Source organism: Cryptomeria japonica, chromosome 1 (assembly GCF_030272615.1).
Source record: "Cryptomeria japonica chromosome 1, Sugi_1.0, whole genome shotgun sequence".
NCBI classification, from domain to species: domain Eukaryota; kingdom Viridiplantae; phylum Streptophyta; class Pinopsida; order Cupressales; family Cupressaceae; genus Cryptomeria; species Cryptomeria japonica.
This window is the reverse complement of record NC_081405.1, coordinates 523,708,075-523,725,461: the sequence shown is the minus strand read 5'-3', so window position 1 is coordinate 523,725,461 and position 17,387 is coordinate 523,708,075. Positions and strand designations below refer to the sequence as shown.

At 33.6% G+C, this 17,387-nt stretch overlaps 1 protein-coding gene across 1 annotated transcript in view; it reads left to right on the top strand.

Annotated features, from left to right (window-relative positions):
- Positions 1-17,387, top strand: part of LOC131060098 (glycine-rich domain-containing protein 1) — a 141,632-nt gene that overhangs the window by 99,021 nt on the left and 25,224 nt on the right. The window contains exon 5 of the mRNA XM_057993205.2: positions 4,208-4,761. Coding sequence (XP_057849188.2) covers positions 4,208-4,761 — 554 coding nt within the window. The remainder of the gene's footprint in view (positions 1-4,207; positions 4,762-17,387) is intronic.

Genomic DNA, 17,387 nt, shown 5'->3' with positions numbered 1-17,387 from the left:
GTATATGCTCATCATTATCACAAGACAATAGAAAATGATTAATATGAGACTCATGGAGAAGTGAGGGAAAGCAAATTTAATAGAAAAGGGTGAGAAATAACCAAGTCTTTGAAAATAGGGTAAGCAAAGACTTGTTAGAATACCATTTACATGGATAGTGCATCCTTACCCATAGAATAACAATTTATAAATACATCAAGGACAAAAGGATCATGAGTCACAAGTGATAGTAATATGTCAAAATTTTGATGGAGCTGCAAGGGGTAATCTTGGAGTGTCCAGAATTGGATGTGTTCTCAGAGATCAATCAGGCCAAGTTTTGAGAGCAGGTTTTGCAAAAATTCCAAATGGCACAAATAACATAGCAAAGGCTAGAGCCTTACTATTTGGGATGAACTTAACCATTCAAGAGTAGGTTGAATTCTTAGAGATTGAAGGGGATTCTTTGAACATCATATCAGCCTTAAAAAACTTCCAAGCTCCCAATTGGAAAATAGATTACATTATTCAAGAAGCTAGAGAGAAGATTTCAAGTTTTCAAGGATATATCATTTCCCATTGCTATAGGGAAGCAAATAAGTTAGCAGACTTATTAGCCAATAAGGGATGTGAGTCAAATGAGGAAGCTTTTTTCCTTTCTCCTAGTCAGGTTCATGAAGATGAATGCCTCAGTGTACAACTGGCTTTGGATGCGTCACCTGGTCCCACTTAGATTGTTTAATCTAATGTTGTTTGTTGTGGGTGCAAGGTCTCTCATTCTTCAAAGTATTGGAGTTGGAATTTCTCCCATTGCCCGACTATGTGTCCGGTTGAGGTTTAATTTTAGTTGATCTCACTCCAAGAACCGTCTTGTGGCCTGTGCAGTGGAAGATCCTCGGGCCATGGTTAGCCATGTCACTGGTGACTATCCTGTGAGGATGCTTCCAGCCTGGTAAGGCTTTTATGCGGAGTAGATGGGGATTGTCATTTCTGCATTCTTTCGGGTGGCATGTAGTACGGGATGAGATCAACTTGGCGGCTTTGGACCTTCCCACGCTTTGAGTACCTTTCAATATCTTACACATGGGGGAAGGACGAGTATCCTCTGGTTTGGGATTTGTGGAGGTACTTCAAGCATGTGGATCTGTAAGGTAGACCACATGTTCGCTCTGTAGCATCCCCAATCCTGTCATTCCCTGCGGAGGATCCCAACTTGCACAAATTCCAGGGCTCCCACATATCTGCAAGCTACCATGTCTTTTCTCTCAATAAATGTGATTATTTAAGGTCAATAAGGAGGTCTTGCGTGGAAGCTTAAGGACATGGAATGAATTCAACTATGATGGCTCACACGAGCTACACTGATTCCTTTGCATCATTTTCCCTCAAGTTTCTCTATTTATCGACCAGTGGAAGCATGCTCCTTCAGAATTGTAGGCTCGTTTTTAGCTGGTCCAATTTCTTGCTTTCCATGCTAAATATTTCATCATCATCAATTAACAAAATATTGTATTATTTGATTAATCTAGTTCACCATCAACTAATTATAATAATAGCATTTAATTAGTCTATATTCCACACCTAATTAAACAAATTACCTTAATTTGCACTTCACGACTAATTATATAATATTATTATTTAACTACAATTTCCACCTCACATGAATAAATAAATAAAATAACATTTTTTAATTTAATTTACCTATATTCCCTCCACCATTTCTAGAAATAAATGCATTTCCCTCCCATTTTTTGGTTGCTAGAAATTACTATTTTTAGTAAATGCAATCTAGTCATTCATCTTAAACATATTGAATCTAAACCTTCTATTTTATCCATAATTTTAGCAAAGTAATTTCATTCTATCTCCAACATTGAGTTCATTTTTGAATCTCGGTCATCCATTTTTCCTACCAAAAATCTATAAATCAACATATTATTGTATGCGAATCACTTAATGATTTTTAAAAGGTTCATTTTGCAATATTTGTGAAGTGGGTGTTCAAGCAAGCACATGGCATCCATTGAGAAAATCCACTTGCAACAATGTAATTTGATAACATTATCTTGTTTATTGTTTCAAATTTTCATCGTGCACAATCTTGTGACAAACATTAAAATTTAATCTTTGTTTTGTATTTTATGTCATGTTTTAATATAGTTTGAATTCATGTTCATAAGGAAAACTTAACAAATGTGAATCTTCAAGTGAAATAGGGGTTGGGTAGGGTAGGTAAAAACAAGAGTAGGCTATGTATCACAAATCCTTAAGGAAAGGAAAAAAATAATGAAGCACAAGTAAAAGGGATAAAATCCTAATAAGATTTGATCTAAAATAAGGAAATAAAAAAGATATATCTAAAAGCCTTATTGGATAGAACAATACAACTCTATTATCAAACCTTAATGGAGTGTATGTATGCTAGGTTCACCAAAATGTAAAGGAATAAATTACCTTAAATAAAAAATCTAAGGTAATTAAATAAATACAGTCAATAATCACACATTATCATTGTTTTAGTTACGAAGCTAGGTTTTGCAAAATTGAATTTCCATTTAAAAATTTTAGATGCCAGTGGAGAAGGGTACTTAGCTTTAGAAGGAATGATGAAATCAATGTTGATGTCTTGCAAAATCTATTCATCCATGTATAAGAATTAAATGCCTTTTGACTAATGGAGATGACCATGTCAAAATATCAAAATTTCCTATAGGTCATCTCATGCTCATTAAGGTCAATCCTAAGCCTTGAGAATTTGATCTCTATTATAGGATCAATCCCTAACTCATGAGGTCAAATTTGTATAATATAAACTTCTAAAAATTGCCTCATCTTGATATTTGGTATTTAAATGTTTGTAAGAATGGGTAATATTTAAAAATAACTTTGGGGAAGTTATTGATTTGCAAGGGTCATGTTTACCTATGCAGACTTCCTTTTAGGACTGCCTTTATGATTTTAAGTGAATGAGAGAAGAGAACATTCTCAAACATGTAGGTGACCAAGATGATTGTGATATTGATTTTGATTGTTTTGTCCCTTTAAAAAAATGAAGTTTGTGCTAACTATTTTTCCTTGTAGTCCTTTATGAATTACTTACACATTGAACGCGAGCACATAGAAAGAGATCATGCAAGCTTAGTCAAGTTGTCCCATAATAGCTAGTAGGAAAGGACAAGAACATTAGAATTTAAATTTAAAAATTTAAAGTTGATGTCAATCTTGAGCACCTTGGGCTCAATCTTGAGTGGCTTGAGAGTGACTCTAAGAATAAAAGTTCAAATCTTGAGGTAGGGAGAATGTATAGGGATATGTGTGAACACAGACACAACAAACAATGTGTAGGTAACATATAAATGAGAGTAAATGCAAATGGGAAGAGGGTAGAGTGTAGTCAATAAGAAACACAAGAAATTTTGTAAAATAGGACATGAATGAGGATTAGACCATAATGCAAACTAAATACAAAGTTAAATGAAAAATAACATGCATATGCAAATCTCACCATTACAAAAATATTCCAATCACTAAAGATAAATATAATACTATGGCTTTGCTAAAAGTAACTGAAGCTAATACATTTGATTACTTATTTCCGAGGTTCCATCAATCAACAAAACAAACTTAACAATCCCCATTCTTTATGTGGCCTTACAATATTAAACTTCCATTAATGTCATGTAGGATCTAGTAATATTATTCATTTTTAGTTATATTATCACTCAATTTTATGTCTTATAATTTACACTTTTTCTTAAAGCTAAAATAGTTAAAATTATATATACAATTTTAAAAATAAAATTCTATTTTTTTTTACTTTGACACACACATACACAATAGTGTTTAACAATGCTTCTAGATATAAGTTATGTAAAGATTTTTAGTATCATCATTTCATATCATCATTGAGAAAAGAATAATTATTAGACATTTTTTTTTATTAATTTATGTTATAAAACATGTTTTTGTAATTCATATTAGTGTTTAACAATGCTTCTAGATATAAATTATATAAAGATATTTTATATCGACATTTCATATCACCATTAAGAAAAGAATAATTATTAGACATCTTTTTTTTTAATTAAATTTATAACATTATTAATTTATGTTATAAGTTTATAGACATTTAACTAAAAAATATAATTAGTAATTTATAATATATATTGATATATTCAAATATTTGAAAAATATAAATTATTATTTACTCTATTAATTTTGATTCCAGGTATGCCTAGCAATTTTAGGTGGAAGACACATTCCTATAAAAAGTGATCAAAATTTCTTTGTTCGAGTTAAACTATTGAGAAAATGGGCAGACTTCAAAGTGGACACCATTGAAAAGAGCAACTCAACAAATGCAATAAATTGGAAACAATCATGGATTATAGAATGTGAAATTGCTACAAATGGATTGACTTTAGAACTTCGCTCACGCCCTAAACATTTTTTGATGGGAAAAGTACAAAGTTCCAAATTAATTGGATCTTCCACACTTGAATGGAAAAAGTTGTTGGAGTCTCCTATGCTCCATATGAACAAATGGGTTGTTGCAATTCCGTTGGATTTTCCTAAGGACCAAAAGGATATCCAACCCATGTTCCATGTTGTTGCAACTTCTACACCTACTAAAGTTGGACCTTATTTGCTAAAAATGGTACATGCAAGACCTACAGATGATAATGGAGAAACACTTCAACCAGGGTTTCAACAACGTGGAGGATGGATTAGTAGAACAATTATTGATCATGCAAGAGAGGAAATCTTTGTGGCACGAATCAAGTAAGTTTATATTTCTTCTTATGGTTATTTATTTATAATTATTTTAAACTTTAATTTAATTATTACATTTTATAGTGATAAATATAACATTATGTTGAGATTGTGTACATATAAAATTAAAACACAATCAAATGTATTTTGAAAAAATTAAATAGAAAAATTCTTAAGTAAATAATATGATTAATTCTTTAATAATTAAAAAGTAAAGCAAAACAAACCTCAATTAAATACAATTAGCTCTTCAATTAAAAATAAACAATGTAAATAGAATAAAATACTTCTTAGTCGATATTGGCATAATATGATGGTTGAAATGTGGTGTTGTTGTTCTCGCCATTAGGATTCAAACCCTATTTGGGTGTTATTGTTGAGTTTTTATGTTGGGGATGAGGTCCTCCTTTTGTGATCTCACCAGTTGATAGATCTTGGCCAAAAGTTTTTACCTCTCTATTAAAAAAATAAATTATTAACTAATTATAAAGTAAAATGAAATAACTCTTAAGTAAATAAAAATATTTCTTTAGACAAAAATCAATTCTTAAAATTTTATAAAGAGGTAAAGTAAATTTAGGTAAAGGAAATAATTTTGATATCTCACACTATTATTTTTTATGAATATCTCTTTAACTTTTAATTAGTCTAAAATATAATAGTACAATATTCACACAAAAAGTGAATGATAAAAAGGTACAACCTAAGAGACTAGAGGGACCAAGTACAAATGAGAAATGAGAGGTCATAAGACCAAGCCCGCACATAACATAAAAAACTAAACAAGTAAAGAAATTCCAGTAGGAGGTGGCCTTTATCATTAGGTTTCCCCCAAACATAACTAGAGGCAAGATTACCAGTATTGAGTCTTAGTCAATGAGTGCAACCTCTTCCTTAGATATTTCCTTCTAATGTTGTTGAGCACATTCTAGAGAAACGACTAGCTCCAAATGAGGAACATTATCAATGTTGACCCAACTAGGAACACCACGCTCATGAAAGAACATAGAAGGTAGCTATGCGGGTTAGGAACAATTGTGGGTAGCATTATATTTGTTTCTTGGGAGCTAGTAGTCATGAAACTAGGAACCATATTATCAAATGGTGAATTTGCTACCACTTTTCCAACATCCTCAAGGAGTGTAATGCCCCACTAGGAAACCCCGAAGGAATAAGCCAAAACACAAGAACAGAGTGCAATAATTTTTTTTTTTTTGGTTACACCACATTAAGATACAACAAGATATCAAAGATTCAGATTACATAGCGGAAGACATCAACTAACACCTAAAGAGTTTCCCAACGAGATTACTTAAATTTCACAATTCACTTAACTCACACAATTAATCCAATAAGCTGATTATCTTAATAACAAGATAATTCTTAATCAGGATAATTTCTTTCAGAAGATGGAAATATAAATCACAAGCAAAGATTTATCCATTAAGATCTATTCATAATCTTCATTCAAGCTTTTCATAAAAATACAAGCCATACATCTAATATCCTAACACACTAGAATTTCATCATAAACATAAGAGATCTTTTCAAGCATACTTAATTTCCTTAACAACAACTGAATATATTCCATTACTCTAAGTTACATTCTTTCATATTCCAATTTATTGCATTTTAAAAGATGATTGCATACATGCATCTACAATAAATTTCATCTAAACCACTTATGCATTCGATCAAAATAAACATTCAAGGAAGGACTGCATATAAGCATTTAAAGTTAATTCCATTTATCCACTTATCCATTCTAACATAAGCTAATCATACATGATAAAGCTGATTAAAGGAAACGTAAGAGAATAACATCAAATAACACCATAATGATCTCGGAGTTCACCCCAAAAGGGCTACATCTCCGGGTCTACTCAACTGCAAGACCCCTCTGCTAATTAATAAAGTTAAGAATACAGGAGGTTACACCATTTACAATCCTGCCATCAAGGCGAAATATAAACAATATACATACGACCACATCGGTCAATTAATACATAAACGATCCCTGAAAAGAAAAGGATCCAGCTGAACATAATCAAAGCTAATACAAAGGTCCATGGAAGCATCCATAAAACTGAGTTATCACCACCCAAGGTCTAACATGAAACCGAGAACTTACAAGGGCAAAGACAATAGGGCAACCCACAAAAGTGCTCATAACAGGACAAAACGACAACACACTAGCGAACGTAGGGACAAGTGTCATCACACCACCTGGTATGGTTACCATGGCAGGTCTTCATAGGCCCCGACCCCATACACTGGGTTACCCTGGCAACCTAATCCGAGCCTCCGGCCCATCCAAGCCTCATGTGGACCCACACATCCTCTCATGAAGACAAGGATGATGGTTTGCCATTTTAGACCTTCTCACAGCATGTCGGGTCTATGTTAGCACTCATCCCATGTGTGAGGCAAATTATCTTACTTAGAGATTACATCCTAATCTACTGATAGGTTATCACTTATTAGACTCACTTTCGATGGGTTACCCAGCAGCCACTTTGGGCGCGACCCCCAATCGAAAGCCACTTTCCCATACGACACTAGACTAAACTCGGATGAACTCAAAACCAAGGAATAGGCATGGTCAGACGAACGGAGTTCAAGAAGGAGAGGACAACCATTTGGTCAAACACGACTCAAAAGTGGTACACTTACTGACGGTACTCTATCTAGAGACCTGACAAACTAAGGTCAACCACGAATCATCATTCGACTCTCACATAGAGGATATGACCAAATACGACACTACCACAAAACAACAGTCAACTCGGGACCGAGGACTGAAACAGGTACCCCAAAACAATCCATACGACAGGGTCCTATCAAACAAGCATGACTTGCCATTACATAAGCAAAAGCGAATACATAAATTAAACTCGCATAGGCAATAATCAGAAAAGACAATATTTTCTCGAATTGATTTAAGCATAACAGTTGATCCAATTCTCTGATTGACCTAGGTTTTCAAAAAGCATTGACGGGAAATCACCGTTACCAGGTGAGTACAATACCACAATTAGCAATAGTACCATTGTCTATTTCTCAAACAAAGGAAAAATATAAATTAACCATTCATTTTACTAAATGAGAATATCAGTAACTAAACAATTTCCCAAATGATACTAAATTAAATTCCCAAAAACACATCATTTACATTCATAATGTCCAAGGGTTAAATATTTCACTTACTTCTCAATTACTCAAATGATAAGTTCTTGAATAATATTTAACATCATCAATTAGTAAATATATCATATTTCAACAATTTTCCAATAACATAATATTCTATTTTATTTTTAAACAATAATTCCTCAATTAGCCAAATACTCTAAATAGCTAGAAGGTAAGGTATATATTTATTAATCCAAGATCAATCAAAATATAACCAATCAATATTCAATGACGGAATTAGCAATTCTAGAATTTAATTAGAAAATGTGCACTAATCATAATAATGAAATTGAATATTAATTAACATATAAATTCCATTATACAATTAATTAATATCAAATTATCATTAACTATGATTATGCCACATTAATCATAATTAAAAAAAAACTAATTAAAACTTAACATGAAATAATATTAAAATATTATATATATATATATATATTTTTTTTTTTGAATAATAAAAAAAAATACATAAAAAAAAACATTTTAAAGCTAACCAAAAATAATATTTAATTTGGGGGCGGCGAAGGCCGGGCCCACCTCCCAACGCGGGGGTTGGGCGGACCAAACCCCAACCATAGGGAACCTTGTGGGCGGTGCCACTGGCGGGGGACGCAGGTTCCGCGGTGCCTTGCAGCCGACGCGGCCCCTGCGGCCACCGCAGTACACCTGCGACCACCGCGGCAGCAAACAAGCGCTAGGGAGGGGAGGAGGAGGCGGGTGGAGCTCCGCTCCCCACCCTCCAAACCCCAAACCATGAAAAAAAATATAAATATGCACAGTTCGAAATTTCTCTTTATTTTTTTTTAAAACAACAAAACAACATTTGTTTATAAATTTCGGTATACATAGAAATCCGGTTTATAAGCAAAGTGTTTTGGTTTCTTTTTTTTTCAAAGGTATCCCTCTTTCCAAACACAACTGGGTTTCCAAACACCCACAAAAAGGATAAAAAAATTGAGGAATAACAAAACCTCAAATAAATTTCCAGCCAAACTCATAATGGGCCAAAAATGAACTATTCTTCATACAAAAATTACAAGCAATCAGCCAAACTAACTAATTTACAATAACAGTTCTTAATCTTGGCATTCAATGGAGAATCTGGAACCAAGATAGCATGAAAACATTCAAACCCCCATTTTTATTTTATTTTAAACAATAACTAAATTGATAAGCAGATCCTACCCGATCTCGCATTCCTGGCAAGATCTCCTGAAGAGCCCCAATCTGCAACTCCCAAAACCTTCCTTCTCCATCCAAAACCCCCAAATTTCATCCCAAAATATTTTCCAACCAACATTTTTCCAAAAACATCCATCCTCCAAAATTCCCAAAAGTTTAGGTTATAAGGAAGAGTTGACCAAAATTCCATTTTTGGAATTAAAATTTTTATTTAAAATAATCTCAAAAATACTATTTTCCAACTATATCAACAAATTAAATTTTTTTTTTCCATTTAAAATTGATTTTCTCATTTAATTCAATTTAACCTTTCTAATTTAAAAAGCCAATAGAATACAATTAAATCTATTGCAATTAAATACAAAACTTTCTTTTCATCAGCATATACAAAATGCATTTAATATTCAAAATTAATTATTAATTGAACTTACTCCAAATTTAAGACGAGCAATCCAATATCAACGAAAATCGCATAACGAAATCCCGATTAATCTAGTCCATAAATCTTCAATGCACAAACACATATATAATCAAAATAATTACTAAGGATTAATTAATCAATTAACCATACACACCAAGCACGCAAACCGAGAAGGACAACCAAACAGACGACTCGTAAACCCAAACAAAAAGGGATTACCGACAACGACTGACGATGCTCACTTGAGCACGACTATGGTCAACTAGGGTCTTGCGACCACCTAATCCAACTCTAAGGATAAAAGAGGTACACTCAAACCTGCAAATCCAGGTGAAGACGAACCTCGCACTCATGCGGTGTTGTACCTGAAATCTCTTGCAACCAAGGGTCATACATGCATACATATATAAAATTTATGAAAGTGTTAGCCCGATATTAATACCACGAAATAGGAACACTAAACAACTTGCATACAACTAGTGTGAAAACCACATCAACAACTATGCATTAAATCAACACATCTGGCTATAATCATTATATTAAGATAAACTAACCAAGATTAAACCGAGATTAGAAATTGACTAGGGCAGGGGTACTACAAGGAGGGGAAGAGGAAGGAGGAAAACATCTAGCAATAGTGCATGAAGCATTGCCCTACAATGGTCCAAAAGCTCCTACAAATGGGTCACCTCAATTGCAAGTTTGTTAGTTTGTATTTTAATTTCTTTAAGAACAATAGAGCAAATCATAGCTTTAGTGTAAAGAGAGAAATGAACATTAGCAAAATATGTTCTCCACCTTGAGTGCACGTCAAATCTAGGTATACTTAAAAGGGAGACAATGCAAGTCCCATAAAAAAACAATATGCCATGAAAAAGGGTCTAAAAGGATTGAAAAAGTCATCAATCCAATTTCAAGCTTGCTCAGTTTTGGTGCAAACTAGAAAAAATGTTTGAGAGTCTCTAGTTATCAACAAATCGACAAGGTTTTGAAACTCCCAAATTCCTTAAACAAGAACCAAGTGGAAGACCTTGACAAAGATTACTCTAGGAAAAATGAGCCAATATAGGCTCAAGATATCTAACTAGATAGCTTGAAACTTATGATCTCAAGTTCTCATAGAAGATTGAAGTTTTTAGTGCTAATTTAGCTTTCTAATCATAGAATGATGAGAAGAAATTCACAAATATTCTTTGTGGGGCTTGTTTTTATGAACTGATATATTGAGATACCATTTCTAGTTCTTCTACCAATGCTTCAATGAACTAAGCTCAATTTTATAAATAACTTGAGGAATGAAATTTATAATAATTTGAAAGGTCTCTTGATCTTGGTTAGACAATGCATATTTTATTTTAATCTTTGGCCAAGAAAGGAATTTTTTGGTACCTCTTTGAATAGGACCTAGAAGTGTTCTAATGCCTCATTTGAAAATTTTCAAGGCATGAATCCATGACAATTTATCTAGAAAGTAGCTTTTACAAGAAAGAATAGGATACCACTAAATAAACTACTAGTTGACTGAAAGACCATTGTGGGAAGCATTTCTTGCCCAAAGAATTCAAGGCTTGATATCCTCATAGGCTTTCCAAATGCTTCTAATGATAGCCATGTCGTAAATTTGAATGGGATCCCTCATGGTGAGAAGAGTGTTGAAGTCAAGACCTTTCCACACCAACCATCTAGAAGGCATGTCTGAAAAGATACAAGTCTTGATGAGGATTTTTGGTGCTTCATTTACCTCAAGAGCCTTAATAATCTATTTGGCACAAAAGGAAATACCTTGTCGACATATTTAAAGCAATCTCAAACAACTAGCCTCATGGTGAGGACAATAATATTCCCAAGCAACATGATGGAATCCATGATACCCATCGTTAGAGGCCTAGAAAAAGTCTACAAAAATTTTGAAATTTAAGTGAGAAATTTTGAAGGGAACAAATAAGGAACAATAGTAAACATGAGTGACAACGAACACTTCAAAAAGAAATTTAGAATCTTCCAACCAAAGAAAGAGCTCTTGGTGCTCTAGTTAATCATCTTTTTCTCATCCCAAAAAATATTTATTGTTAGAGGGCAATAGTAGAATATTGAAAAGAAAAGGAAATTCCAAGAAAACAAAAAAAATCCAATGATTGATCTATTGTTAACCAAAATCATCTAATCAATTTGGCTTGGGAGTAAAATATTTCTTTTGTATTGAGTCTTTTGTCATTGGATACTTGAGATAGAGACTTGATAAAAAGTTTCAAAAGTTGAATAACTTGTTTAACATTGTCCTCATCTTTATGAAGAGTGAGGAGTTAATCATTGGAAAAATGACCATTGACTAGCTAGTTATGAGAATCAACAAGAGAAACCCCTGAATATTTGCACAAGTTGAATAAATAAAGGACCAAACCCAAGTTCTTGTTCAACATGACAAAAATAAAATGCCACTTGGTATGCTCATAAGCATTGGGAAAACCGATTTTGGTACATAAGACAAATTGCTCAAAGTGGCAAGCCCATTCTATTCCTTCCCAAACAATAATAATATTTTTCAAGATAAATCTAGATTTTATGAGCCTAAGAAACACAAGATGAGGAAGAATATGCTTAAGCTTAAGAACTAAAGCTTTGACAACAATCTTGTATGACACATTCAACAAAGTGATATGTCATCAACTATAGATTTCATTAGGGTCTTTAGATTTAGGTATGAGTTTGATACATCCCCTTTATTTATTAAATTACTAGGGATTTAGAATGAAAGGCCTCAAGATAGACCTTATAAGATAACAATCCATTATATCCAAAAATGATTTGTATAATTCCCAAGGAAGTCCATCCAAACTATGATAATTTTCATCAAACATTACAAAAATAACCTACCACAAATGTTCTTTGGTGAGAATTTGATCACAAAGAATGCATTGTGAGTTGAAAATGTCTTAGGGAACACATTTTGGAATTGCTTCAAAGTAGCAACACTAGAAATAACGTTCTCTTGAATAGCAAAAAATTTCTCATAATGTTGATCAAATGATGGAAAATGGTGTTCTAGCCTAAGAATGCAAACTAGGAACCATTTCCAAACTATTTAATTGGGTAACAACCAATTAGGCTCAACTTTAGTCCTATAGGAGAGCTAAGCACTTTTGATTGATTGTCCCCTTTTTGAATGTTGATTATGATTGGATAATTATTTAGATATGAAATTGCAAGAGCTACACAATTTGACAAGAAGCAAAATGAACAAGAAGATGCAAAACTATAAATCAGGAAATAAGCTAGGTCTAAAAATGTGATACATAGAGGAACCTGTGTTTGGAGTATAGGTCTTGAAGTGTCAATCACTATCAATAGGAGCCACTATCCAGGGGTGTCTTTTTTTAGCTCAGATGTTCAAATTTTGGATCGAGAATCTCTATAGACCGCCCTCCCATAGTTTTAGTAGAAAAGTGTCAAACACTAGAGCTAGTTGTTAGTGACCAAGGTTTTTCACCTATTTTGAATATGAAATTGTGTATCTCTATCTACACTTTCTAAAGCAGTAACTCTCTAGTGTTGGATATATAATTCACATGCAAAGAGGAAAAATGTTCTACTATAGGGGTTTTCCTAAGTCAAACCTCAAGTAGGTATTACCCTCCACTAAAACAATGATGATTAGAAAAGAGAGCTTACACTTCGTAGGGAAAAGGCTAAATTTGAAGGAAGTTCTGAAATGAAATGATTATACCTTTGATTGGTGATGAAATTCTCTTTAGATCAATCCTCCAAGTGTTGATGCAATAGCATGATAAATCATAACATAATCCATCATGAAAACATACTTGAAGACAACTTGTTGTAGTTTGATGTCCTTGGCTTGTAGCTTATGAGAAGATGTAATGAATTAGAGATGATGCCCTTATATATGGTTCTTAAGGTATTTTCACATTTAGGTCAACTTCCAATAGTCATATCAACTTATTGGGATCAGATAAAAAATGGTAGGAAACAATCTGACAAGTTCGAATCCAGGTCCCTTTGGGAGAGACTATCATGCTTAGCACCCTAGTCCACTAGTTATATGGCACTAGGAACCATAGTCCACCTAAAAAGGGACAAAATAAAAGGTGGATGAGGAGTGCACATGCCCAAGACACTGGATCAGTTAACACCATGAGCTTATGACAATAATTTGAATATGAAAAGGCCAAAATAGGTTGAAAATGACCCAAAAGGAGGCACACTAAAGAAATGGCCCAAAAAGGAGCATGAACTTGTAAGAGGTTATAATTTACGAGACTATAATTAAATAAAGGATTGAAGAATGTCGGGAAGCTCATTAAGGAGTTATTTCCCTTCCCTAATTTGCTTAATGGTTTGAGATGTATGACCATGTCACAAAGCCTAGAAGAATTATTATATTAAACTAGGTATGTTTAACTTTGATTTAAGCTCCATCTATAGAGTGAGAATTTGCATCCTAGTTTTGGTGGTATAGGTGAGCTAGTCTAAATTCAGTGGTCAAATTAAAAGGTTGTTCTTCCAAAGTGGTGATGGCTTGGTGAATCTTTGAGGTGCTATATTGGTGTGATTGGTGATGGAAATATGCTCATCGATGCCCATAAATATGGAGAAATTGGGAAATACAAGTGATGACATCATTCCACTAGGCTATCCATCTATTCACATGCATGCTATGTGGCTTCAAATTCCAAGCACCTTGAATATATGACCAAATGTGGCCTTGTGATTGAGAAATGATGTATTTAAATAAATGATTCTTTATGGGCTTGGTTTTAACAAATTGCCACTTGATACCAAACTGTATTGGAAAGTGATATAAAAGAACAATTTTTCACTAAGGCTTCACTAACAACAAATAACCACTAGAAAAGGAAAAAAAATATTTTGAAACATTATAGAATGATTAAGACACTTGATTACTCTATTGCATTCTACTCCAATATTACTCCAAATGTACCATTTCATATAATATTGGTGGTTGTCAATATTGGGATCAAAGTGTTTAAATTTATTGTGCATGAATAATTAAGCCTCTTTTTCACTAGTTGTTCACTAGATAGACAAGGTACCAACTTTATTATAGGCCATTTCAATCATACTAAAATCTGCTCATAGGTTCCTAGAGGTAGTAGACATTAAATTGGAAATCCACCTCTAAAGAGTAAATATATCAACAACATCATTCAAAGAATAAATATTAATAACTTTAAAGGAATGATTATTAGTGTTGAAAACACCCCCATAATTCTTAATTAGTGGGGTCACATCACTAATAAACTGAATGATTATTAGTGTTGAAAACACCCCCATAATTCTCATAATTCTTAATTAGTGGGGTCACATCACTAATAAACTAAGTGTTGATACCCAATAGGAGGGAGAACATTGACAACATAACTACAACCTAATTCATGTTTACTACACAAAAAGTAACTTGACTTCCAAATGACTTGGCAAGACATAGAAACTAAAAAGATGAAATTTTATAACCTTGTAAATAGACAATGTGCAAAATTGGAAACTATAGTTGATAATCTCAAGTGAAATACTTATGGGAAAAGTCTATTAGACCTCAAACATTTTAGGAGGTATAATTCATAAACAAGTGTCAAGTTCATGTCCTCATTATCCATCTAATGTAGAATGGAATAACTATTTTGCAAATGAGCATGACTTGATTCAAAAATTTCTATGTAGAAGTTAAGCTAGATATGTTTCCATTTGTTTGACACATATTCTCCCTTTTCTAGATGCTCTAACAAGATACAATACCTTTGCTTCCCAATAGGAAGAGGGTAATGAGATAATAACGACATTGCTAGTGGGGATCTCACATATTTCACTTCAAAAGTCTCCTAAGGAGGAGATTGAATATGTTTTATATTTTAGATTCCTTGGAATAATTTTTGAATCTTGGCCCTTGTAACTTAAAGAAGACTTGAAGGGATGAGAATTATTACTAGAATTCTTGGCCTTGTAATTTCAAACGGTATTCCACCCTTCCACCTTTTTGTAGAGGGCTATGAACAAACAATATGTTATGATGTGGGTTATGGGTGGAGATAAACCAAAGGGTATGTTTAGAGGACTAACAAGGCTTGCAAGTGTTTGAAAAATTTAGGTAAAGGCGACATTGAGCATATTGCATAAATGTTCAATGTGGATATCCATGATGCCCTTTAAATATTTGGAAATGTCCATCTCAACATAAATTCATTGTTGAGAATGAGCCAAATAGAACTATTCAAGTTCAACACAAATCAAAATGCTTAAGGAAGATGCTATTTGGCTCAAAATCATAGCATGGCAAGGGTAGCCCACATAAATCAACCCAAGCTAAGGGCCACAATTGAGAATGGCCTTACCATGGTTGGATTTAACAAATAAAAAATTCTTTATTGATGTTTTGCATGGCATTAAGATGAATCTTATGAGATACCTAAGCCCTAGTTACCCATTCTGATGCAGTCATAACCGGTAAACCCTCAAAGGAGAACTGTCCGACTTATGTAGGAAGAGTAACACAACGAAAGAAACAATAAAATATTGAAAGATTACATAAACAAATCATATTATTGTCTCAGAACCTCTGACAACCAATCGATTATCATCATACAGTCATTATAGAACATTTGGTAGTCAATTGGTTACATGCAGGCTACAAGCCAAATACAATCCATCTGGAACTCTCAGAGTCAACCGAATCTCTAATCATGAATCTCAATCCCTATTCTGATCACTTTTCCCTACAAATGATTACATAATACCCTATATATACCCTCCAGAACATATCTGGGTCGGCCACAAAAGATTACATTTACCAATGCAGGAAAAATGAAGTGTGTAACTAGGTCGGCCCTAAGAACGAAATAATTCCTCTTGAAAATAACAACCAAGAAGTGCAGATCAACAAGAAGGTTGGCTACACGCCAAAGAACATCAGACAAGGCCCCAAATAGATCCACGCACCAAGAAACCGCTTCGAAAATGAAGGAAAACCAATCGGTAAGCTTAAGAACCATCTCAGAACTCAAATACAGTCAAACCAAGAGTGATAACTAGCTGGAAAAGAATCCAAATGGACTGAAAATATGGAATTAAGCACATGAACCAGCCTGGAATCCGAAAATAGGATCTGCAATGAAAAGCAAGCAACTATTGACACCTACTGACAGGAACACATAAAACTGCACACTGAACTGAACAAGAACTAAACTGAAAGGAAATATTTTTGGTTGATGCAAGATTGCTCATAGAATGGGGATGCTCCTACATCACATTCCATGAGCATGCTTTTAGGCGGAACCTTCCCCACAAAATACTCTATCAAGGTGAAAATTTCTAGCCATTAAAAATAATTATTAAATTTATGAATGGGAAGAACAAAATTTGTGGGTGTTTTAGGGGATATACCTCATGAAAAACATTAAGATTTTTTTTTTTTGGAGCTACTTGAGCATGGGTGCCATTGATGGATATCATCAATCCTTCAACTCTAGTAGCAATAATTTTAGAGATACAAAACAAAATTCAAAAAGGGACAATGATGCACAAGCATCCATGGTGAAGATGAGATTCAAATTTGAATTTGGCATATTCTTCTTCAATTTTGAAATATTCCCTTTTGGGTGTGGAAAATGGAAGTGACAACTTTCCTTGACTCAAAATACTCTCCTAAATGTTGAGAATTCAAAAATGGGTGCCCAAGAATGAGTTATTGACAATTTCTATTCAAGGTCCTGTTGAGTGGAGTTGACACAACCATGTCCCAGAGGGCCCTCAAAGCGAACAATCTAGATCATGCAACACGAGTAACACAATGGAAGCAACAACACATAAT